At 29.7% G+C, this 26,527-nt stretch overlaps 2 protein-coding genes across 4 annotated transcripts; both read right to left on the bottom strand.

Annotated features, from left to right (window-relative positions):
• Positions 1-933: 933 nt before the first annotated feature.
• On the bottom strand, positions 934-5,786 carry LOC100818881 (auxin-responsive protein IAA9). 2 transcript variants are annotated; one of them, XM_014768967.2, is made up of 7 exons: positions 5,444-5,786; positions 4,241-4,711; positions 3,925-4,148; positions 3,615-3,841; positions 3,375-3,516; positions 2,094-2,155; positions 934-1,390 (listed from the first exon to the last, which is right to left on the bottom strand). In XM_014768967.2, exons 2-7 carry the CDS (start codon positions 4,646-4,648, stop codon positions 1,353-1,355), a joined length of 1,101 nt encoding a protein of 366 aa, XP_014624453.1. In that variant the 5' UTR covers positions 4,649-4,711; positions 5,444-5,786; the 3' UTR covers positions 934-1,352. The 2 variants fall into 2 exon arrangements, with proteins under 2 accessions (XP_014624453.1, XP_003519213.1); XM_003519165.3 differs by having other exon boundaries at positions 4,241-4,683; positions 5,444-5,785.
• Positions 5,787-24,913: 19,127 nt separating this feature from the next.
• LOC100527787 (uncharacterized) lies at positions 24,914-26,219 on the bottom strand. 2 transcript variants are annotated; one of them, XM_006574314.4, is made up of 3 exons: positions 25,873-26,219; positions 25,301-25,500; positions 24,914-25,219 (listed from the first exon to the last, which is right to left on the bottom strand). In XM_006574314.4, the coding sequence occupies exons 1-2, from the start codon at positions 26,104-26,106 to the stop codon at positions 25,336-25,338; spliced, it is 399 nt and encodes a 132-aa protein (XP_006574377.1). In that variant the 5' UTR covers positions 26,107-26,219; the 3' UTR covers positions 24,914-25,219; positions 25,301-25,335. The 2 variants fall into 2 exon arrangements, with proteins under 2 accessions (XP_006574377.1, NP_001237391.1); NM_001250462.2 differs by having other exon boundaries at positions 25,023-25,500; positions 25,873-26,162.
• Positions 26,220-26,527: the final 308 nt, after the last annotated feature.

Here is a 26,527-nt window from a genome sequence, read left to right as displayed (position 1 = left end):
ACAATTAGCATACCATCCAAAGCGTGATAGAAGATTGTTAAGACATAAATTTATTGTCCAAAGCATGCAATAAGCCAAAGCTAAAGAGTATGCTCTTCAGAAGTTAATGTTTTATTGCCTTTTTTATAATCCATACATAAACCCCAAATTTTCGAGAAAAAATTCCCATAATCCTAAATCACGGAAGGTAGTGTTAGCATTCATGCAAGAATTTTCCCCTATCAAACAAGTTTCATAAAAAAACAAAAGAGCTAATGAAGGCTTCGCATCTTTCATGATTCCGTTGTTGTGCACTACACCCTATGATCAGAGCTTCACATGCTATAGGCCTAGGTTCCTGGAAAACCCGACAACCAAATCCAACAATGTGACAGAATCTCAATAGTTAATGCAAAGACCCAAAGCCTCATCAAGCACAACGTTATTTTTTAACAACTCTCACATATTATATTCAGAAAGATTACAAACTAGGCCACAGAAGTGGAGGTTAAAATTGTCAACACAAAATAACTTCTAGCCTAAACTAAACACTTTCTGATACGGGAGACAGATATAACTTAAAAACTGATTTCTAGTTCTAAGTAGATCGAACCCCAAAAAATAACACTTAACTATGGAATTCTATCTTTTTCATGCGGGTTCTTAAAAAATATTTAGTCAAACAAATTTAGTAACTTATTATACGTAATAATAAATTATGATTAAATGACTTTATAAAATTATTTTTTATCGTCAGCGTATAATCTTTTTTCTAAATATTTTCTTTCCTCATGTTATATGAATATGCACTATTTCCCTACAACATGTTTTCATTTCTAATTTTAATTACAAGAAAAAAAAAATAGTTGAATTAAGAATTTATATAGGACTACGAATACTTTGCTCCAATTCTTTACCAACTCATAACTACCACATGACATTTGACAAAAGAGAAACAGTAGAAGGTGCATTACATATATAATAACTTCTTGTTTTTTATCACACCAAGTTGCAAACATAGAAGAGATGATCCAATTTACAAACTACAAATCCTTCACCACAACAGGAACATGAGAGCACATAAAAAATATAAGAACCTCCCACAGACAGGTTTTTGGGGTTTTATAAGTTGTGACAATCATGAAAAAAGCTTACTGAATATAAACATCATGACAACAGAACACACCGATAGTAAATAATATCATGATCAACAAGGCAGCTTTAGTACCAAATTCTATCCAGTCCAAACATGCCTTAAGTTGTGCTTCCAAGCCATTATGGCCTTGTGTTGCTCCCTCACACAGCCAAGAAAACATTTTAACCCCACAAGCAGTTAGATGGATAGAAGGGTGTGATGAGATGCTTAATTCTGCCTAGTTCCTGCTCTTACTTTTTTCAACAGCTCTTGGTGCTGCAAAAAAGATAACATTGAATAAGATATGCTTAGTTATAAAAGTAAAGACAGAAAGGAAAACACACAGAATACAAATCATGGAAATTTTTATACAGTAAACTTGTAATTGATTTGGTTTCACCTGTATCAAATAGAAGTTGAGAGCAGATTCAAAGTAATTGGAAAAGTAAACTAGCTTAACTAGGATTCTGTCAATATTCATGTAAAAAGACAAGAAAATAAATTCTGCCACTCTCCAGTTTATATTTAGGATATACCATTTCCAAAATTGGAAAAAAAAAATAACATACATCCAACCATTTTTTAAACACAGTTTTTTTTTTATCTTTGATTCCCACAGTCAGCATGCTGTGGTTCTCTTTTAGTGTAAGAAGTTATCTGTTTCCAAACTTCACTATGGAATTATAGTAATACTTAACATATTTCAATGGCAACTGCAAATTTGATCACTAAGTGTTTTTGGTTTGGCTTTATTTTGGATAAATAATCACTTATTTTTGCCAACTTTCCAAGAAATTTTTTGACTGACTAATTGAAACATGCATTAGTCTTTTGAAATATTCTAATTTAAAATTTTGAATTTTATGTCCATTCATTAACTCCAACTCCAGAAAGTTACATTCATTACTTTTCTGACAAACTTCACCATAAATCTCTTCAGCTATATAGGTTTTAAGATGGTCTTGAATGGAATACTAACCTAGACCAATGGCTTCAGAGCTCTTCATAATCCTTAGCCTCTTGCACGTCTCAGTAAACATCCTGCAAAGAGTTTAGATATTAGATTGAGTTAATTAGCAGATATACCCAACATCAGTGACAACAAAAAAATAGTGTTCAAATGCATTATCATGAACAACTCAAAGTGGAATAAAAAAAAAGGCTTAGTCTTTCTAATTCTACATAAAAATGTGCTTAAATGTATTTAATCCATGTTCATGTAAAACTCTACAATAGTAAACAAGAAAGTACCATATTTAACATTCAATAATATCTAATAATAGTTCTTTGAATAAACAGCATCGTATTGACAAAGAACTTTTTTAAGCACTATAGATAAAAATTAAACCCCATTATGAGTTGCTTCCTTTTTCCTCTTTGACAAGAATGACTTTAGCGTGTCAAATAATTAAAAATAACCCGCGTCCTTAAAGCTGCTATAGCTTATAATAATTGAAGTATTGAACCCCTAGGCCAATAATTTCAAGCCAATTCAGAACCTAAAAGAACTATACAATTTATCATTGTGCAAAAAAAATTTGGCTCCCCAAGGTCTCCCCTAGAAAAATAGTTACATTAGACATTTTTCCTCCAGTAGTAAAAAACATGATATACATTTGATATTTTGGCATGTTATTATCGATGAACAGTCAATCATCCCCAAAGAATAAGTACTCAACATCCTAACTATGTTTTCATTTTTAAGATACAGAACTAAACAAATCATAAAACATATTGATTTTTTTTCTTTCCCTTTCATTGCTCTGTGATGCCATGTATACCCATGCATCTATTATAATTTAAATCTCTGATGTTACAGGAAACTGACTCAATGACTCCATAGATCATTAGGTTGTTAGGCATTCCTTAATCCTTATATTTTTCAGCAGGATAAATTTAATAAACACATAATTTATGGCTCTCCAAATAACAAGAGGATATGATACTTCTTCGCACTTCCCCAGCCGATGTCACATATCCATCAAGTGGATGTTACAATGTACACATTCTAGCTAAAAAGGTTAATTTCTGTGTACCCACATTGTTTTCGTATACTCACAATAAACATGATAGGCACTACAATTTATAGTAATTATTCAAGCCTTCCTTGGGTTTGTACAATCTTTTATGCAGAATGCTAGTTTTCTACCATCTATCAACATTCCTTAATGTGCTTCTTCCACTATTTTTAAAGAATTCATTATTTTTAAAAGAAATGCCAATAAAAGACTTGAAAGTACATAAATGAATCAGAACTCACTCCCAGGGAACATCACCCACTAGCATCCAGTCTCCATCTTTATCCTCGTAAGTAAGAACATATTCTGATCCATGAAGCAGATCCTTCAGCTTGGTTTCATTCAGCACCTCCCCTCCCAGATTTCCATGAGATCCACAAGAACCTGACATCACATCAACATAAGCAGTAACTGGATCCTGGCAAAATGGCTCCAACAATCAAAAGGCTAAACTTTATCAAATAAAACTAACTCTTTCCTACCTATGGTAAAACAACTGAACATATTCTCCAGCGCAGAAGATAGGTCGGCATACGCATTGTAATTCTTCAAGTCTACTTTTCTTAAGTAAGGTGCACCATCCATACTGACCTTTACAAACAGTGCACCAGGCCCCACTTTTCCATCTACTTCTTCAACATTCTTTGAAGTAGTGACCAATGAATTCTTCCTAAATGACCTTATAGGAGGCCAACCAACAACCTGTGCCCTGCCACACAAGGACCATCATTCATCAAAGATCATTTCCAAGGGTAAGCCCAAACTTTATGCCAATTCCCACTATCCACTTACTTGGTAGCTGGTGCACTGCTATTGTTATTAGTAGAATCATTAAGATTTGGTCTGCTTTCGTTGACAGCATGAGACCTCTCGTGACCAACCTTCACCGTTGCGAGTTCTTTGGCTTGCTGCTGAGCCCCGACGTTCTCAAGCATAGAGCTTGGTTTCAACCCCACATTAGAAGAAGGCCTTGGTGGCAATATTGTGTTGACCTCGGAACTAACAAGCAATTTCTCCTGCATGGTAAATTGGGGGCTTTTAGTGCCTGGTCCAGCATTTAAAAAATTACATATGTGATATGTCCCCTTGGATTTGAATTGGTATTTACCTCGGCGAATCCACTCATGACATCTGAGAACCCTCTTTTGTTTCCCAAAACAGCAGGCTTTGATGAGGAATGGTGTTCATCAGTTGCAGGATGCAAAGGAAACAGTGGCTTTTCATCAAACTGAATCGAACTTCTCAAGCAAAGATCTGAATCTCGTTCGGGAGATTGCGACCCCGGAAGCCCCAGTCTGAGCTCAGTAGCCTTGAGGTTCAGATTGCTCTTAGTCTCATCTGAGAAGGACGGCGCGGAGCTGTCCACAGATGAACAATCAGATAACCCCATGTAGTTGCGCTCTTTCAGTTTTGAGCTATTCAGGCACACACTTTCCATGGTGGCTGAGGAAGAAACCAACAAAGTGACATTGCTTTGACCTTCCTCTTCCGCTATGCCTAGCAGTGGCTTGGACATCACAGTTCAATCGAAAACCACCCAATTTTGAATACCTTATCAAACAATAACAAGTAACAACATCTGTCACGGAACCTTCAAAGTTCAAACTGACATACTAGAAACAAAAACAACCAATACTGAAACACAATTGGTCACAATTTCATTAATAAACAACCTTAACAAATTCACCTCAGTTTCTCTCTCTCTCTCTCTCTTTGTGCCTAAGATGCATGAAATTAGAAGCAATTTGATGAATTACTATATTAAAACCATTGTAACAATCATCATGAATATATGTCCATAAAATGCATTAGATTAATTACTTTGTAGTGGAGATAGTCATAGAACAAAGTTTCCAAAAATAACAGAAAGAGAACAAACCATTGGACAAGTGTTGATCAAACTAGAGAAAAAAAGAGAGGGCATGACATGAAGAACTTATAAGCCCAACTCTTCACTAAATCACCACTTCAACAAAGACACTTAAAAATGTTGAAATACAAACATACATGTATGTATATATTTATGTATAACACACTCACATAGAGAGTAAGCTTGATACTTGTTTTAATGGCCTAAAACTAAAGGAATTTTGAAAAGGGAAAACATTGACTGAAAGTTTGATCAGTTTTTTGCAACCCCATTTGAGGGAAAGATTCTGCATACCAAAGTTGGAGCCATTAAAGCAAAAAAAAAAAACAACCAACATAAAAAAAGATTTTAGGCTTTCCCAATCCTTGGTCAAACAAACAGGTAACAAGAAAAAAAAAACGTGAAAGCAAACATTAGAAGCTGAAGATGACAATGTTTTACCTTGAGAATTAGCAGATCAGAAGGGTGAAGAAGAAGAGTGATTTGAGAACTTGGTTGAAAGCACAGAGAGAAGAAAGAGAAACAGAACTAAGGACCCTCCATTTGTCACAAAGTAACAAAAGCTCGACAGCATGCATTAAAATATACGACTTTAATATAAAGAAAGCGTCTCAAGAAAAACACTGCCCTTTATGCAATTTCCATTTTTACTCAAGGAAGAGGTTGAGGTGAAGTGAAGCAAGTCAAAATTCAGAATATCTACAAGAAACTGTAATATGAACAGTGATGAACAGCACAATTCTTTCACATTTTTTTCTTACTATTTTGTGGCTCAAATTTATCAACTACCAAATCACGAGTGCATTCATTAAATATGAAACAAGACCTGCATAATTTTTATAAGTAATTTTTAACAAATTTTAATAAATAATAAAGACCGTATAATTTTTCATATAAAATATTTGAAGTTATTAATATGAAATTTTAATTTTTTTATTAGTATATAAAATTGTTGACTGGTAACTATATTTTTTTATTACTATATTATAAATACAATATATGTGAGGTCTCTCATTTCATTTGTTTTATTTATTTTTATTCACAAAAATTTAAATATGAGATTTTAGTTAAAGTATTGAGTTTGATTTGGTTTGAACAAACATAATAATGGTAGTTAGAAATTATTTTAAATATGAAATTTTAAAAAAAATTATAAATATAAATAAATTTGTTATATATGATAATATGTAATTAGATTATAATGAAAAAATATTACTTTAATAAAAAAATATTTATTAATTTCTTCATTATTATTTTTATGAAATATTTAGCAGGGTTTTTTTAAAATGGATAAAATTTAAGTTTAATGTTTTAAATATTATTATTATTTTTAATTAAAAGTAAAATTTCATTTTAATAAGTAATATAAAAATTTTATTGAATAATTTATTGAGATAAATTTTAATTTCAATGTTCAACAAAAAAGTTTAACTTCAATTAAAAATAATATCAAAATAATTGAAATATTGTGCTATTTTTATTCTGGATAATTATTTCTTTGACTTTTTATTTATTAAAAATGTGGATTCCACCGAATAATACGAGGAAACACAGCATGAATGCCTGGCTTTTCTGGTGATTGACATTGCACCGTCGATTTGTCATTATGGTCGAATCGACGGATGGGAAGCCTTCAGAAATAAATAGCATCTTTTCTTTTCAACGGGTAAAGTAAATAGCCATATGCCAACAAGAGGGTGGAAAAAACACTGCTATTTTTCCTAAACAAAACAATAAATCAAAAGGTTATTCTTTTACGAAGATATCTGCATAATTATATTAACTTTGTTAAAATTCGGATGATTGAATTAGTTTTTTTTTTAAATTAAATATGTCACCATATTACTCTTTCAAAGATTTAATATATTATATATTACAATTATAAAAAAAAGATTTAATATATTACTACATTAATATCGTAATATTTTATATATCATTACTTTGATTTGTATTGAAGGTAAGCTATTATATATGAAATATTTAAAACATTTAAGATATTAATTTGATAATATTATTTTAAAATATTAATATGATTACATTTAAAATTATTGACAAATTAATTTGGTGACTAATTTCTTTTAAAGATTAATATAAACAACAAACTTAAAGGTCTACTAGAGGCAAAAAAAACACACACACACATTAGATACTTTTATATAGGCCATTAAAATATATCAAATATCACAATTTACGAATTTTGTTTGCAAGCTTTTCATAAATAAAATGAATTTTTATTTCTCAGCTCAAGCAGTGGAGTTCGACTCATAAAACAATGCCAATAGATATTTTGGATTTTAATTGAGTGTTGGGAAGGAGATATTAGGGTAGAAACCTTTATGACTAGATCGTCAACTAGTTTAAAACGGATTAATTAGTAGTTTTAAAAGACATTTACATTTGTTATTTACTCTTTTTTTTTTCTGCCAAACTATTCACATTGGTACCACGGAATATGGTACAAAAGTAGAAAATGATATGTGACTATACCCCAAAGCGAAATATTTCGTGGCATGATAAAGATTTATTTGCATGCTTCTATTCCATTGGTGAGTGGTAATTAAGTACATGCTAGTGACTTGCAATTTTGGGATGTGTATTGATCTGACTTCAACAGAAAATGGTACTTAAATAACATAGTCGGGCCTTTAAAAAAAACATAATTAGAAATTGGTAAATTTGTATAATTACATATTAGATTGAAAAAATTACAATCATAATTCAATAAAGTAAAATTATTAGATTTATTTTTTCCATAAACATTGATACGAAAGTATCACAATAAATCAGGATTTCTAAACGCTTGAATATCGAGTCGCTTTTCAGCCAAAGACGATTCCAACCATTTTGAAAAGTAGTTTTAAATTTCTATGACCAATATAACACCTGCATAAAAAACAACTGAAAAAAAATAGTTCAAAACAGTTGCATTGGAGTCCCAAACATGGTAATTTTGGTTTCTTGGCGAAAATTGAAGTTACTACCTACCTAAATATTACTCCGGATTTTTTTTTAATACAGATATGAAAACAAATATCATAGAAAACCCCAAAAATCACCGAGATACAAAATTGATATGTTTGATTCCTTAAAAAGGTGTTGAACACAACTTTTAATGAAAAATTTTATTTAATGATTTTTAATTAAAAGTATTTTTTAAAATTATTTTGTAATAAAAAACGAAAAATATAATTTTTAGTTTAATTAAAATTTTATTAAAACCTACGTCATAAACTTACTTTGAGATAAATAACTTTTTTTATTTAAATACATTTTTAATAATATTTATTGTTATAAATTGAAATTGCTCTCTTAAATGCTGATGATATGTCAATATTTCACCCTGTATAACATAAGTCTTGATGTCTTCGAATAAAAAAAAAACGTAGATCTTGATAAGAACCAATTTTTCAAAGAAAATATTTTGTTAACATTAAAATAGAATAATAAATGATTATTTTCTTTAATTTTAGGATATATTTTTATATGGGTATATAAAAAATAAGAGAGAAAAATAATTCTATATAATATTATGTTTTTAATGTTAAGTGAAAGAAAAAATCATTTTTAACCGTTCTAAACTTTTTCGACCACGGGTCACTTACTTACTTACTTAATCAGTTATTCTTGTTGTTAACTAAACAAATCCAAATTGACCAACCATGTTACCCTCCAAAAATATGCTTAGACTTTTTGAAAACGCTCCTACCCAATGTAATGATGATGTTGTCCATATCCCTCTATTTTTAAATTTTGGTTTTTTTATTCAGTCTTTAAAAAGTATTATACCGTTCTTTTTCTTTGGTCTGGCGGAAGAAAAAAGAAAAGAAAGGAAAAGACTCCATCCAAGAAAGAGAGGAACATTGTGATTATGAGGACAAAGAAAAACAAGGCATGCTCAGCATAATACTGAAAATTATATCAACTAAACAATTTCACCCAATCCACTCATTACCCTTTTTATTTTATGGGCAAGATTCCCTTCTCCATTCTACCACCCACTTCCTCAGTATTATACACAAAATGTTATTTTCAATATATACCATATTTACCCCCGCACTATCACGTGTATAGCCTCTATATAGATGCCCCCACTACTTTCACATATATTGGTAGGACATATCCATAGGACCCTTTATTTGCATGGGGCAAATTTGGAAGCTCAAACCATAGACTTCCCCTCTATATAGTCTATAGGTGGTGTAACACGACAGAAGAGTTGAACTGAAAATGACATTTTTTAAATAGCTACCTTAAACTTTAATTTCAATCAAATTTATTCTTAGAAATTATCTTTTTGTAAATATGTTTTTCATTAAGTTAGAGTCAAATACTAACCAAAAGGAAAATTAGTAATTTATTTGTCTTTGAAGATTAATCATTAATTAAGCTTTTTTCCTTAAAATTATTTCTACATCTATTTAAAATTTAAAATATAATAAAATTATGAATTTAGAATAAATAAAAAGGGAAACTAATTAAAAAGAATCAATTTTTTTACTTGTTTTTAACTCTAAATTTCATACCAGTAAAAAAAAACTATAAATTTTATTATATTTAATGTTTAAAAAAAGTTAGTCACAAAAAATGGGATTTTAAATAAATAAATGTTGAGATTTTAATCCCAATTTATTATAAGAAAATAATTATAAAAATAATAAATTTTGAAGATTAATTGAGATGAAATTAAAATTTAGGTGTGTGTAGACAAATAAATTAAGAATTAATTCGGATGAATTTAAATTTTAAAATTTTATAAAAAAAATAAGCTTAAGAAAAAATAAATATGAAACTAGAATTTAGAATGTTTATTTGCGAATTCAAATTTAGAAAATTAAATATTGTTTTTCCAATATTTTAAAACATCTCTTATGGTCCAATGGGAGTTTTTTCTACAAAAATGGGGGTAGAGAGTTTATTAAACCTTTCATTATTAGGAATTAAACAAATCATAGAGAAAAGTTAGGTAAGTTTTTGAAAGAGTAAAAAATACGTGCTATTATTTATATATAAAAAAAAAAGTTGATGGAGACAAAAAAAAAAAAAAAAAAAAGCAAAGGGAAATGGTGTTGGGGGAGACAATAAAGCGGCTTTTAACTTTGGGTTGCCGGGGATAGACCACGACAAATAACTTCCTTCACTACCTCTGTCAATGGCCCACGCGCAGAACATCCTTGAGTGGTTTACGCGACCCAATCATGTTTGTCGGATCAACCTCTTTAAAGTTTCGGTGAGGGCCAAGTGGGTCCCTCAATCACCGTTTTAGCAAGCGATCATGCTGTTGCTTTTTTATGTCAAACTGTAATGCACGCGTGTGGCTGGCACCATTAGGATAGTCATTTCATTTGTTTCTCTTTTAGTATTAGTTTTTGAAACGTTTCTTGTTTAAATCATTAAGTATAGTAATTCATGTTTAAGCTTTAAAATGAATTATAATTATAATTACATATGATAGGATACAGTATACTAAATTTGTTGTGATTGAAAGAAAATTAATTTATCAATGAAAATAAAATGTGTAATAGAAGTATAATTTTTCTTTTATGAGATGTTGAAACTTTTTTTCTTTATAAAAACTACTTCCTCCAAACTTAAATATAAGAAAAATAACTAATTTCATATTAATTTAAAAAGTGGGCTAACGTTATTTGTTTTTATTAATCTTAGTTTAAAAAATGTTCCTAAAATGCTTTTCTAATTGAAACTTGATTCTTTTACCGCATTCAAATTTTATATTATGAATAAAAAATAGAATTATAATTAAACAAAGAATGTTTTATGAATAATACTATTAAATAATTTAATAAGGTGAAAATCCTTAATAGAAAATTTCTCAATACACCATAACTTGAAGTGGTTTACGGTGCATCATCTTTTATAGCTTTTAGATTAATATTTGTTGTACTAACTTATTTTGAACTCTCCATTTGTGATTTGAAACTTCTTTGGGCAAACACCGTTCTTCCTTCCTTCCTTTACAATTTACAATTATACCATTTAACCATTTTTCTAGCACAAACAACCCAGACTAAAAATTATACAAAATAAACCTTTTGTGTTGATCACTATCATGCCATTTTTGTATTCATTGACGTTGTCTTTTTCAATAAACACACAAAGTTGGAGTTGCTACAAGATCCCAAGCAATTAAAGGCTTCGCCCGATACTGATCATCATCCTTTGTCGACGAGGTCTTTATTGGGCAGGCCAGTAGCAACTCCCAGAGTCCCTCACCAACAATTAGGAGTGTGAGGCGCCAAGAAAACGAAGATAAGGGGAAAGATAAAAAAAAAAAGTGGGTCACAGCTGGAAATCGCTTTCGGTATAAGCTCTTTATGGTTTATTTTTATTTGTTATTGATTAAAATTTATTAAACACGAAATACTTATTAAAGTTAGTAAGTCCCACCAATTATTTCGAATAAATTTTATTAATATTTATATAAAAAAAATATTCCTAAAATATTATTCATTGGAACTTAATATCATAAATAAGATAAAATCTTTAAAAATAAAATTATAATTAAATAAAAAATAGAATAAATAATCATTTTTGTTCCTAAATGTGTAAAATACTAACAAATTTGTTCTTAAACGTGTCTGGTAAATTCTGTTATAACAGACAAAAATTAATGAATGCATGAATTTGTTGCATTTTTTTCACTCTCAAGAATTAAAATTTGAATTTTCATCTTTTAGGGACAAATTTGTTAATATTTTTTACATTTAAGAATTAAAATAATTATTTATCCTAAAAAATATTTTTAAAAAAATATTATATAAATAAAATTAATTAAATTTATTTATATTTAAGTCCAATATACAAAATGTTTTTTTACTTATATAAGAATAAAAAAAAACTTAGAACATTCACGACCTAACTGACTTGTTAAATGGATCCCACCATTGCATATTATTCATATTATATCTATTTTTATAGTTTAAGAATATTACTTCTTTCCCATCCAACAACTCAACAAGTTTTATTAAATAAGTCTTACAAATAATCACACATCATTATATTTGATCACTTTTTTAGAAAAATACAAATATGTTTGTTCCACAGTTTTTTTAAGATTACTTTGTATAAGCACTAGGTCCCTATTTTGAAATTCACTCCAACAATAGATAATCATTAAGCACCGTTATATTTCCTTAATATTGTAATAGATATCACCGTTGTGGTTGGCCTTAGTTATCCTAAAAAAATAGAGTGTATTAACAAGTGTATAGTTAGGATTTTCTTGTAGATAAATATACCTCCGATGATGCTTTAGGAATATATGTTCATCTTTAATTTTCTGTTATTTCTTTTTAGACTAGCTAGGTGATAGACTTACGTACGTAACACAATGTTGTTAATTACGGGTGCATGCTTCATTTTATCTCCGTCTAATAGCCTTCCGTTGTTGAAAGGATTAAAACTCAAGTCCTTAGACTACCACCCACATATGTCTAGTCTAAGGATTAAGAAAAAACTAAGATTTGATTGTCAAATTACACTTAATTTGAGCTATCTGACTTTCATGTCCCACACCACACATTGGTATAACACTCAATTCACGTACCTTAAAGCTTTATAGCTCTTGCCCATAATTAAGAATGTTACAAATCAATCATACTTTTTAATTACAAAATAAATTAAAGCTACTTTGTTGTCAACATAATATACGGAGCAACTTGGAACTATATTCCAGGTTACCTGCAGCGTTGGATTCCTTAGGTCGGCATTCATTGGTTTCTTATTCTTGTTATTAAGTTCAAGTTTATGGCCCCCTCCCAAGATTAAGAATTCCAACTATGTATATAAGACATTGTGTTGTGCACGTGATATTTTTTCATTTTAATTTAAGTGGCTAACAATAACATAAAAATAGGCCGTGATTCGGTGTCACGTATATTTCTTGTGTTTAAAATGGAGACAATTATATTAATGTTTGATATTTCTAAAAAAAATACTCAAAACTAGCTTGAAAATGGGATTATTATCAATGTGTTTGGAAAAGGCGTTGGATAACCGATAAATCGCGTTTGCCAAGTAAAAGATGTGAAAGCTATAACGGAGAGCTTCAACTTAGATTTGGAAAAGTATCTTAACTATGCATGACCAAACAGGTACATTATATATTGGCAATGAGAGCTAAGGTGGAAGAGCCAACATGTCTCCCACCTTAAGAAAGGGAATCCAGATTGCTAGATTATTAAATTTTAGAGTTAAATTATATTTATCTTTCATTCATTTAATACTTATTACAAGAGAATCTCCTTGTAAATTATTCTTATATATAGTAAATTCTATAACTTTTACAATTTCATTATAATGACATTCCCTTTTCTGTCATAGTTTGATTTTTGTTAACGATAATTCATCATGTGCGTGATAGTTTAAGGATAATTTTGCTTTTTTCTTTCTCATACAATCTCTTAAAAGTTAAGACCCTTCTTTGTTTCTAAAAATACAAAAGTGGAAGAGACACTCAAGGTAGAAACTCGTGTTGAAACATTTTGGGTTGAAGCTTGCGTGTAAACATCTCCATCATAGATAAGTATCTCTATGTGTGTTAATTTTTTCTTCATGTACGTTTAATTTTTCTTCATATGGGTTTAATTTTTTCATGTTATGCGTTTATTATTTCTTCATGTGTGTTTCTTTGTTGAGTTAATTTTTTCCATTGGAGTATTGTTAGTTGTTGTTGGGTTGTGATGTTCTGATATATTTCCCAATTAAAGAAGCTTTTTTTTTTTTGTAAAGAGATTTTTAATATTGTTTTATTACTTTGAAGGTGTTTGATAAAATGTCTCAATTAAGGATTGCATCTTCTGACAGGACTAGTTGGAATGCAGTTAGGGTCAAACACAAAAAAATATTTTGGATGTGGATCTGTAATGGAAATTAAATGTAATGGAACCCATGTTAATCCGAATAGCTTATTTTATAGGAAAGATAAGTTAATTGTAAGGCATGGAAGATGAGTTTGATAAGTTTAGCATGGAGATGGAAGGCATAAAGACAGAAACATAAGACATGAAGCGAAAATTTGCAAGAATGCACACAAAGTTTTTACTTTTAGAAGAGAATTGTGAATCTCAGAAAGAAAATATCGTAACATTCACAATGTTAATTATAATTGTTGATGTTAATTTGTAAGTTGATCATGATGTTAATTTTAACTTTCATTACATTGTATCTCAATAATTTGTAAGTGTATAGAGTTAAGTGTGTAAATGTCCACGTGCATTTTATAATACCCTGTACATGTAGTTATTTTGAACATTTATATGTCCCCCGTGCAATTTATAAAGTTCTCTTTTGCAACAATTGAGCAAATGTTCATCTACAAATAAAAAAGATATGTTTTGTGCTATAGTTACATTTATTCAATTCAAAAAGAGATACTTTGATAGCATAAATAGTCACTTTCATTTCATAATTAAATAGATTTCATCCATACACAATATTGTCTCAATCATTTACATTCTCAAAATAAACTATACCCAAAAAAAACAAAAGAAAATAACCCTCCTGCACCCGTCAATCTTAAGAAGTTGTTTGCCAAAACACATGCCTAATCCAACAAATGAGTTAAAAAAAAATAGAAAGTTTCCGGCCATTACAATGATATTAAACTACTTCCTAATTTCTAATCTTCCTTTAATTTTTGGTCTTTTCTTCTTTGCAACTTCATTTGGGTTATTGTTGGTGTCTGGGTTGGATGATTGTCTTGCCATTTGAGAATATGATTGTGAATCTTGTAATTTAGACACAATATAAATTTTTGGAATTGAATTTAACTAAACAACACAATTTTAGAATTTAGGAGGTGATGTTACAATATGTTAGTGCTTGGAGTTCGAGGACCAAGCTGCCTCCAAGAACAAGAGGAAGGAAAGGAATTCTGAATTTTCTCCTCTATTATGGAAGCACAATTACATACATATATAGCAGATATGGAGGGGATAAGAGCCCGACAAGCAAAACGAAAAAATATGCAAATCAGGGAATATCCTAACAGCAGGATATTCCTTTATTCTCCACTACCTAAGCATCTTCTAGAAGACACGATCCTATCCTAATGGTGCGCTTTTCCTTACGTACGAACGGTGCATGCTGCATGGGGCCTCTGCTACCCAAGCTGCACATAGTCCTTCAAGTAGGTAGGGGTAGTGGTTTGTCTTTTGGGCCTTGTTTTCTGCAGTCCCTGATTGCTATTCGTATCACAATACCTGAAAGCTGATTCCAGATTCTTAGGTCAGAGATATGTTACTTTGGATTGGCTGAGTGTTAGGATGAACAACTTCTACTATTTCATTTTGGGCAGCACTTGTGTTTTCAGCTTGAACATCTTCAGTAGCTGCAACGACGGAGTTTGAATTCAATCCCCTTTCTTCATAAATTTCATCCTTGCCTGAATTTGAATGCACAATTCCAATGACACCCACTATTTCATCAAAGTCACTTAAGTCATCCACATCACTCAAATTTGCATCCTCACCAATAGGATTATATTCAGATGAAGAATCTTCTCTTAACTGTTGGTAAGTCACATCTTCATCACTTACATACACTTCATCAACCTCCAGAGTCCCATTGTCATTCACAACCTCATTTACTTGTTCATTCACAGGTACATGACAGAAGTAAATACCAAACTCATATGTGATGTTTCCTACATAGGAACAACAAACAAATAAAATAATAATAAAAAGTTCCATAAAACACAAGAGACAAATGGTCCCAAAACAAACAGTAGTGTGAACACCACACAATGATTCCCACCACAAAAATGATCCCCAACTAAAACTATTTTCACAATATTAAAATTAAAAAAATCCAATTAAAAAGTTGAAAATTGTACGATTTAAAGATTAAAAATTGTACAACCATCATGTGTGGAACCCACTTTCAATGGCTGTCTCTTCTAGACCTCCCTTCAAGTATCAAGATGACGCGCATGCCGGGCTCACTAATGGTTTTGGTTTTCGTAAATCCTGGCAAAGAGGATTTGGAGATTTCCCACATTGGAGATTTCTCACACCGGACTCACTAAATTAGTAAGGCTTATTTTGATATTTCAAAAAAAAAAAAAACTAACACTATCACTAACAATTCTAGGTTAGGGGAGGTAAAAGAAATATAACTTTAAATAGAAATTTCATGTGTAATAAGTGCTAAATGAAGGGGATGAGTATAATTTATTCTAAATCTTAAATGAAAAAAAAAACTTTTTTCTCTCTTCTTTCCTACTCGACATTGCCTACACACTGTTGTGTATCACTTTTGCCGGCATTTTCGGTACTATTTTTAAATTTAAAACTAATCTAGTATAAGTTAAGTTACATGCATATATGTATAATTTTATTTGGCTCAATTTTTTTATTGTGTAAAAATCACTTTAAAGTTAAGGCTAAAAAATAAGGATAATTTTAGTGCGTTTTAATAAATTATGCTAAAATAACAATTAAAAAAATAATGTAATAAAAACTGAGTTTGATTAATTAGTTAAAATAGATTCATAATTTAAAAAAAATATTTAAATATTAAATAATATTGTAGAATGTTAATTGGATATTGAATTAAATAATTCATTATTTAATGGTAAAACTACCCCCCCCCCCCCCCCCCCTTTTTTTATTTCATAACATAATATTTTACCACATAATGTGTGATACCTGAAGCTGCGGCAGCATATGTCAGCCTTTTTCCAGTTTTGGTCATCGTAAATTCGTAATTCTTAATACATATGAGATTTTTTACTCATACAGTAGCCTAATGAATTTTACACACACAAAAAGCCTAATGGATTACCCGTGCAAATGGGCCAACAACATCACCAAGCCCATGTTCATCGCCCGAATGAAACATTTGTCATTGAATTGATGTTTTTAAATTGAAAAAATAAACAACAGATTTATACTTATAAATTATAATAAGAGGGTAATAGACAGACTAGCCTTAATGAGCACCGATCCGCTTAAATGTGCAATTTAACAAATAAATCATTTTAAATAATCAAAAAATGTTAACAGTATTCGTGTAAAACGCACATAATGATGAAATTGGCGGCAAATTTCTCCATCTAGGGTAGTTTTAGAAACTATTTTCTCAGATGGGATTGTTTTTAAATTATTTCCAAGAGGGGTAGTTTTTTACGTGAAAAACATGCATGCAGAACCCAAATCGCTAGAACCAGTGGCGAGTTTGGTGTCCTTGAACAAATCGCCAACGTTAATGGCGATACCAGTGACCAAATCGCCACTTGAAATGGCGACATGCGCAGCTTTTGGGAACCGCCAATCACACTGGCGAGTTCCATGAATATGAATTGGAACCTGATATAGGCTACGAGAGTGGAATATTCAATGATATGTGTCAGGTTGTGAAGCAGTAAAAAAGAGTATATTGAAATGCATGAATAGTTGCAGAGGAAAGAATATTAAAAGTGTCTAATTGATAGAATGAGAAGAATGAAAACATTACTCTCCAAGTGGTATAATCGAATTTATAATATAGGAATTGGTTTTCAATTACATCTAAATTAATCTTAATTCTTTTAACATTTGTTGTTAATTAAATATTTTAATTTCCAAAATTAAGTTAATTTGATTCATCCTACTAAAAAAAAGTTAATTTGATTCTTTTGTCAATTTTTCATATTTTATCATTTTATCTAAATATTCTGGAGAGTTATGAAGATATAAAATAATTTTAAAAGCTTATAAATATTAAATATAAAATGTACCAACATGATGATATTTAAAATATTTTACAACAAATTATTTGAGGATAGGAAATTTTAATCTTTATTATTTTGAGTGAAATTTATTTTTTAGTTAGTAAATTCGAAACAAAAATAAATAAAAATTTATTTGTTCAATTTTTGTAAAGTTTGTAGGTAGAAAATGAAAATAACGTTTAGATCAAATTTCTTTAATTTTAAAATAAAAACTAATTAATTTAAAGTAGAAAACAACTAAAAAAATTAAAATACGATTAAGTTTTATTTATTTTTTTCTAAAAGATATTGCCGTGTCCGCCGCATGGAATTATGAATTATTTGTGCTACCTAATTTTGCCCACTCTCGTAGCCTATATAGCAAGGTCAGGTTCCAATTCATGCTTCATCCTTCAGCAAAAGAAAACAAAACCAAAGCGGTGCCAAAAAGCTTACTCCATGGAACTCGCCAATCAAACTGCCGGTTCCCAAAAGCTATGCATGTCTCATTGGTATCGCCATTGACACTGGCGATTTGCTCAAGGACACCAAACTCGCCACCGATTCTGGCGGTTTGGGTTCTGCATGCATGCTTTTCACGTATAAAAACTGCCTCCTCTTAGAAATAATTTAAAAACAACCCCATCTGGGGAAATAGTTTCTAAAACTACCCCAGATGGGGAAATTTGTCGAAATTGGCTTCTTAAAACTTAAAGGACTAAAATTAAAAAAAATTAAAACATAAAAGATCACAAGAAAAAAAACACTAAAAACATAAACTTATTTTAGCCTTTTTTTGTCTTCTCTTTGCTGGACTGAGACAGCCATTCTAGCAAACCCAAACTTACCCATTTAATGTGTGTTGAGCCCAAAAGCAAGGTGCCATCCCATGGCTAATAATACCTAGATGAAGGCTAACTGTTGGACACAAGTTGGTGCATAATAGGCTAATAGTTGTTTCCCCTGCATAAGAGCGTAATGCACTGAAAAACATGCGTTTGGATAAAGAATTTTAATCGAAGAAAGTAATTTATTAGATAATTTGAATTTCTGTAATTTAGAATTCATTGTTTGGATGCTTTTTATGAAGAATTTAAAATTTTGGAATTTTAAAACAGAATTTTAAACAACTAAAAATCTGAAATTTCAATTTCCTTCTAAAAGGTGAGAAATTGAAATTCTTTTCTTACAGTCTTCTCCGAGCTCTTAAAATATCGATCGAGTGTGAGCATAGAGGAACACGTATAACTAACACATCAACCATATTTTTTTATTCATTTTTTTCATTCTCATAATTTTAATTTTTTTTATCCAAATGCAAAATTTTGAAAATAAAAGAATTTCAATTGAAGTATTTGAAATTCTTAGAATTTAAAATTTTTCAGAATTTTAAATTTCTCCATCCAAACATATTCTTAGGGAAATTTCCGGCAGCTACATAATTTTTTTTTTTTACTGAAACAGCTACATAAATTGTTACCAACATTTCATTATATTTCGAAAAATCCGATGCAAAATGTAATTTTGAGTGGATTTTTCAGAATATAATGGAGTGCAGTAAGCAATTTATGGAGGTACAGAAAGAAACAGTAGCATTTACTAGAGTGATATTGGGCTGGGCGTGTTAGTCTGATAAAAATAAAGCAGCATCCTATTATATTTCGAAAAGACTAATCCTAGATGTAAATTACATTTTACATTAGTTTTTTTGGGAATATAAAAGGGACGCTCCTTTATTTTTATAGGGTGGAGGAAGAAACACCCTCTACCAAGCTGGGTTGTGAAATAGAATCCCATGTCATGGATTTATTGGCGTTTTTGGCGCTGTGCTTTTTTTCTTGACGGGAACTAGTTATGATAGACCACGTTTTCTTTATCTAGATGAAATGGGTGGAATGACTATTCCAATGCCAAAAATATTCACGGTTTCTTCTATCTTATCCATCACTTTTCTTGCATTACAAACATGAGCCATTTTGTTGCAGAATTGATAGTTTTATCGGAAATAATTAGGGGCCAAAAATATTTTTTAATCACAAAATACTAATATCAAATGTTCTATGAATACAAGCTTTTTAATACACCAAATTCTTATTTTTTTGTTTGGAGTCATGAGAATTATTTATTTCAATTTCTATTCTTATACCTGCAATAAGTATTAACATTTATCTAGATTTTATTTTTTCATTTTCGGCTGAATGGTCCATGCACATTGGGCACAATTTAGACTTTGTCAAACCCAGACAAAACAGAAAATATAAATAAAGAAACAAATTAAAGAATTAAGGGAAAAAAAAAAAACACCTTAGATGACACAATGGCTAGCACGTAGGCATTACTGAGTTGAGTTGGGAGAACACAATGTAGAAGCCTAAAAACAACATTAAACCAAGTTAGCCCAACGCATAAATAAATAAAATAATAGTAATAAAAATAAAAAATTAATGGTAGGAGATAGTTTTTTTTGTTGTTAAATATGACAACTTTATAAAATTTGTAATTTTATTTTACATTTTATGTATATATTGTTCCACAAAGTATTTTAAAGATAATCATATGTTATCTCTATTATGTTATCTAATATTTGACTAAATTATAAAAATCTTATTTTGATATACTTATCTTGATATGAGTAGAAGAATCTCTTCAAAAACAATCAAAGTATGACCAAAAGTTTGAGAAAGTTGATTGTGTAATCGAATTGAGTTATTTTGATCGGGATTGATAAGTTCGATAATTTCATTTATGCATGTGGGATTGGAAAGCATTGGGAAGTAATATATTTTTCAACAATCGAAGTATCCATTAACACGATTGCGAGGAAAAGTTATGGAAGACAATTACTAATATCATAATTCGACTGTTAGTATTAGAAGTCTATAAATAATATTGTTGACAACCAATTTTTGGGGGATTGAAAATACTATTACTTAATTCCTCAAACACCAACAACACTTACCATAAAAAATTGGCTACAGATTCATTAGGTTATTGTGTATGTATTCAATTTTCATCTTTTATGAATTTATGTTTATTTATTTTAATGCATCTTTCTAAATCCTTTATTCTTTTTTATCTCTATTCCTTCTCAAAACTTTACTTTTTCAATCTCTACTTATTGCTTTTAGAATTATTATCAAAATCGAAATTATTATAAAAATAATATTTAAATCAGAAATACTATTATCAAGTTTCCTTACTAATCGTCTTATGAATCACTATATTACTATAATAAAAATGGATGTCTTTATTGAAATTATAATTGTTGTATGCATTAAATATTAAAACAATTATCGGATAAGTTGAAAACTATGAATTCTTTGTTTAATGAAAAAAACTCAAAATCGAAAATAGATTTTATATCTCATCTTTAAATATTTATTTGTTAATAAAATCATTTAATGAAATTTTTTTTGTTATTTAAAAAATATTTTCCTTTCTAAGAATAGATACAGTTTTCACGATTAACACCATCACATACTTTCTATCTATTGGTCAAATGTTGCATAAGTGTTAGATGTTGTTGTTAATAGAAGTGTTACAAAAATAGAAAGGATTAATTATGTTTTATCATTAATTTTTTTAAGTTTTCACTTTTATTCTTTAATTTTTTAGTTTTAGTTTCTAAACTTTTATTCCGTTAATATTTTTTTATCCTTACAGTTAAATATCATTAAAAATTAAGTAGCACCACAAATGAAAGGGCCACTTAAATTTCTATCAATTTGTTTTCTACTTTTTTTTTCTCTATCAATTCTTTCCTTTACTTTTTTCTAGTTAAATCTCTTCACTTTCTTTCTTTCAAACTTTGAGATTTTTCTATGTGGAATGATCTTTGGAAAAATCATCATCGATGTTTGATTCACTGTTAATTGAATTATTAGGTTGACAACTTTATATCAAACACATTTGGTTGTTGTCATCAAATGTTATTAGTTTAAATGCGTGTATGGATTGTCAATCTCAATGTATGTTTACACCAACTTTTATTTCCAAGAAACATCACATTCTTTGTTTTTGTGGTAAATGCGTGTTAAATTCCATGTCTCTACATCTCAATCGATAAAACAAATACACTCTAAATTATTTATCTTCGTCTCAGGCTAATGACTTCACAATTTTTAAAACCAAAATATTACCATAGAACTTAACACTCAACACAAATTTTATTAGTGGAAATGCTTAAGTTCTATTGACAAAAATTACCAGAAATAATTTGGCCGGCAACGCTCAAATGGTGATGATCGGCAATATTTTTTGACAAAATTTCACCGTAAAAAAAAAAACATGTTATGTGCATATGTTTAATGCAAAAAAAATGTTTACGGAACTAAACAAAGCTAAATATGACAAAAATCATAAACTGCGTTACTCATTAAATTAAACCATGGGATAAAAGTTGTCTCATGCACAACACTACCTTAAAATAAAATAAAAATACCTATCCCTCACTTTCTTTCCCCAATAACCTTCTTTCTTTCTTGAAATTCCTTCTCTTCCTCAGCATCGATCTCCCTCCATCCTTTCTTTCCTATCTTTCCCTGATATTTTTTTTTTGTTTTTTTTTCCATCAACTAACAAATTAATTAAAAAAAAATGCGCCGCAACTTAGCTACTTGTATTAACTATTATACTTGTCCCCATTGTACATAAAACATACATATAAGATGATGATGAATCCTTATATATAAACATAAATAACAGTTAGCATGCATTTGAGGATTCCAACAAAAATGAATCTACAACGTAGAAAAATCTAAATTCAAGATAAAAAATTACTGTGCGCGTTTTATAAAAAGGAGGTAGAGGATTTAACCATCTATTTTTTACACGTCCAATTTCACCTAATATTTGGAAACATTGGTACAACATGGTGGATTTAAATTAGGCAGTCAGCATTGGATCATTTTTTGCAACATCACATGGTTTGGTTGGGAGAAAAGCAAATGATTGATGGGTGGTGGGGTGGTATGCTATCCTCTGAATTTTATAGAGTCAGCAAAATGAAATGGCATTTGAAGGAAAATAATATTTGACAGTGAGAAAGTTTGATAAAAAAAAAAATCATGTTTTTTGTATGGTCATGGTTGAAGGCTTTTTAGGATTTTTATCACCTATCAACTTCGGCAAGTTGATCCAAGTGCTTTTGTAGCAAACTTTAAGTTTGTAGGACGATTGAGTACGAATTTTGGTTTAATTTTAGAGCTAAGGTGTTGTATTTTTCTTCATGCGGCTTTTAGTGGATATATATTAAGATTCAGCTCCTCTTTGATGTATTTGTTTTAATGTTGTGAGAACCTTAGAGATGTAATTTTTGTCAAACACTTCTTGGGGCTATTTAATATATTTATAATTTCAGATAAAAAAAAAAAGTTAGCATGCATTTGAACTCCTTTTTAAGTTAGCCTAGTTCTACTTATTGGTCAATGAAACCTAGTAATAAGTTCACGAGTCGTTCTACATTTCTAATAGCTGATGGGCTCCCACCCTAATTCTAATAAAGAATCCAGTTTACACACTTAATATTCCTTAAATCAAATGTAACCTGTCTTAGCGGCATGCTAATTTGGCCTTTGATTAATCACTTATGCTTGAACTTTATTAAATTTGCATGAAATTTATATACAAAAAAGTTTGGGCAACTAACTTTACTCTTTGAAGTTTGAATTAAGTTGCTTTTTGCAAAACTGCTTTTATAAAGCTACACGGCTCATAGCAATTTTGCATTTAATTTTTAGAAAAAAAATATCAAATTAAGACTTAAGCAAAAGCTTATTTTTGAAGTACAATCTAATGATGGAAAAGAGAATTGGAAATAGGAAGTAGTGCCTTCTGGTTTTGTCTCCCGTTCCCACTTCTTTCGTACCTTTGCTAAGATTTGTAAGGACGGATTCACAAAAATAAAATAAAATAAAATAAATGTTAGGACGGACTTTTACATGGTGTTTAATCTTCAGGCATTCCATCTTAGGAAACCATGCAGAGTGAAAAAAAAAGGGCATATTTTAGCCTTATTTCTTTACCATGACAATGCTTTCACTTCTGTGAATCATCCGTAACATTTACAATCATCTGCGAATTATTTCATATGTCAACAAAGTCATCAACACCATAAGAAAAAAATAGATATATTTCATATGGAGAGGTCTGAAGATTTCAACACATTAATTATTTTACAGGGCTGTGGAGTGATGCATTCTGGTAGTAGCACTAGTCTTAGCTGAAAATTTTAACAAGTAATTATTTAATAAGCTTTTATAATATGTGAATTTATTCTATAAACATGACCACATATTGAAATTTATTTATTTTTAATATACACAGTTTTTAGTCATTTTAATGAAAAGTTTTGAGATGTCATTTCTTTAAAAGTTTATTCTACACACTTTTTTTATGCTTCCAATTGTGTTAATTCCTTAGAATTTTAAATTTAAGTCTCTTAAAAAATTTGATGTTATAATTTTCACTATTAATTGCTTTAAAATCCAATCTAGAATTAAACCATGTTAGTTTTATACCCTGTTCTATCATTCAAGAAGAAAATGAGTGTCTTAAACAAAGAGCTTATGGGTGAATATAAATTTTATGGGTTCTAATATTAGAATTGCAGTGTCCGATTAATATAATGTAGGCATGAATTACAACTTTTAGAATAATTTTGTAAATCACAATCTAAAGGATATTTTTCTTAAAGTTGAGATAAACAAATGACTTTAATTTGCATGTAGTGCTTTATGTAGACTTGACTACTTTTAAGAAACATTTTTATTGAAATTCATATTTGATTTGGGTATTTCATAATAGTATTGGATTAAGTATGCATAATCTTTTCGGCAACAATTGTAATTAAAAATATATTCAGTATTGTTTTTTGTATTTTGATATAATACATTTAAACTAATACTCAATTGACTATTAATAATCCAAAAATATTTCTATATTTAATTCACTTATATTATAGATTTGATTCTCTGTTGTATCAAAATTTAGTAATTATTTATTTTATCATAATTTTACAGTTATTTCATTCTTGCTAAATATTATTATTTTCTTATGTTTTTTGTATTTATATTTTAAAATTTTTATATATTTAATTATATTATAATTATTAACCATACATTGTACACTCGCAAGCTAATAAATTAAAAAGAGATTATTTTAATAAGTTTCAATAAAAAATATTAAAAAACTATTAAAAAAAATTCATAATAAACACATATTATTCCAATAAGCTCCATATTCAAAACTTTAGTTTGAACTTGAAAGGAGTAGATAAAAAAAGCGTCCCTGAATCAGCTTTTGAAAAGAAAAATAAAATAAAATAAAAGAGACAGGTTGATGTTTCAATTTCAACCGTTTTCTTCCCATTCTAACAAAAAAATTCAAATGGGCTTCAAACTTTGTATCTTACAACACCTTCAGTGTGCTTGGTCTATCATCTCATTCAGCAAAAAGCTATGGTATGGCATCTTAGTTCATTGTGCTTGCTTGGTCTAGCTAGTATCTCACTGCTCACAAATTAATTAAGCTAAGAGCTATTAGCCGTTGTAAATTGAGAAGTTCCAACATATATAGTAAATGTATAGTACCCTGAATTCTTCAAGGCTTGAAACCATAAACTCTTTTAGTTGCCACTACTGCATAAATCAGTAGCTTCTTCCTTCTGCACAAGGATTGTGATCCTTTCATCTCTTGGAGGCTCACATGGACATGCCGTGGCTATGAATTTCGGGATGTCATCGCCTGGCATCAACACAGGCAAAGCCTTTGCATAATTCTGCTTCATCATCTGCTTACCATAAAATTCATCGTTAGAAAAATTAATCTTATACTATAATAATTATATATGAAAAATGTCCTGTACAAATTTAAGAATTTAATTAAAATTGTAAATAATATAATTTTTTTTACACTATCCTCCAATCACATCTTATCACAAATTTAACATACTAATATGTTTATTGACTTTTATAATAATTATTTTAAGACATGATCTGATTGATTTAGAATGTAAAATTTATGTTTCATAATTAGCATACATGAAAGTTAAACTCTAATTGACCATCTATTTTACTTGTGACTAAGATTTATTCTTGTTTCTCATTTGATGTGTCTGCACGTGTATAGTTTTTTGGGAGTTAGGAAGAGAAGTGATTATTACCACAACAGGAAAAGCTGGTTTCTGATAGGGGGAAGCCAATTCAGCTTGTAATTGAGTCTGTTCCAAAGATTGAGTGTTGATGATTCCATGAGATCGAAGAAAAGATTGAAGCTTAGTCCAATGTAAGCAGCAGCAAAAGAAGCCACACATGAAGATTAAACAGACAAAGAGAAGGGCTAAGCCCAAAGGAAATCCAATTGACACACGGCTTGCAGCAGTGTCCTGAAGCTCCATTTTCTCACTTTAGTGTTGTTGTTGTTGTTGTTGTTGTGTCTCTTCTCATAGTACCTGAATGAGTGAAACCAGGGAATGTTTAAATAAGCAACAAGTGAGGCTCCTTTGCTTTAGGTTGAGTAGTTGATGGTGGGGTGTACTTGCTAGTGGGTGGACTGTGGAGCTAGAGTGACATTTATTATTGAGCTTGATATGAGTCAGTGTTGAGTGAGTGGTGACACTTTTTTCAATTCATTTAGTACGGAAAGAAGAAAATTGTTCCACACTTCTGTTTATGGAAAGAGAGCAAGAAATTCTTGTGTTTATTTGAGTGCAAATTTAATTGCAGATGATTTTACTATTGTAAAATTGAATTTTAAGTGAAAATGTGTTTAAAAATGAAGTTATTTATGCTTAAATAACTTGATATGAAAAATAACTA

The sequence above is a fragment of the Glycine max genome, chromosome 2 (genome assembly GCF_000004515.6).
Source record: "Glycine max cultivar Williams 82 chromosome 2, Glycine_max_v4.0, whole genome shotgun sequence".
Taxonomy (NCBI): Eukaryota; Viridiplantae; Streptophyta; class Magnoliopsida; order Fabales; family Fabaceae; genus Glycine; species Glycine max.
Note: the sequence above shows the minus strand (reverse complement) of the source record. Positions and strands in the feature narration are given on the sequence as shown.

Coding starts and splice junctions, on each gene's coding strand:
- LOC100818881 (XM_014768967.2), bottom strand. CDS start 4,648: ATGTCCAAGCCACTGCTAGGCATAGCGGAAGAGGAAGGTCAAAGCAAT. Junction 4,149..4,240: donor TCATGAGTGGATTCGCCGAG/GTAAATACCAAT, acceptor TTTACCATGCAG/GAGAAATTGCTTGTTAGTTC. Junction 3,842..3,924: donor AGCAGTGCACCAGCTACCAA/GTAAGTGGATAG, acceptor CTTGTGTGGCAG/GGCACAGGTTGTTGGTTGGC.
- LOC100527787 (XM_006574314.4), bottom strand. CDS start 26,106: ATGGAGCTTCAGGACACTGCTGCAAGCCGTGTGTCAATTGGATTTCCT. Junction 25,501..25,872: donor AACCAGCTTTTCCTGTTGTG/GTAATAATCACT, acceptor TATGGTAAGCAG/ATGATGAAGCAGAATTATGC.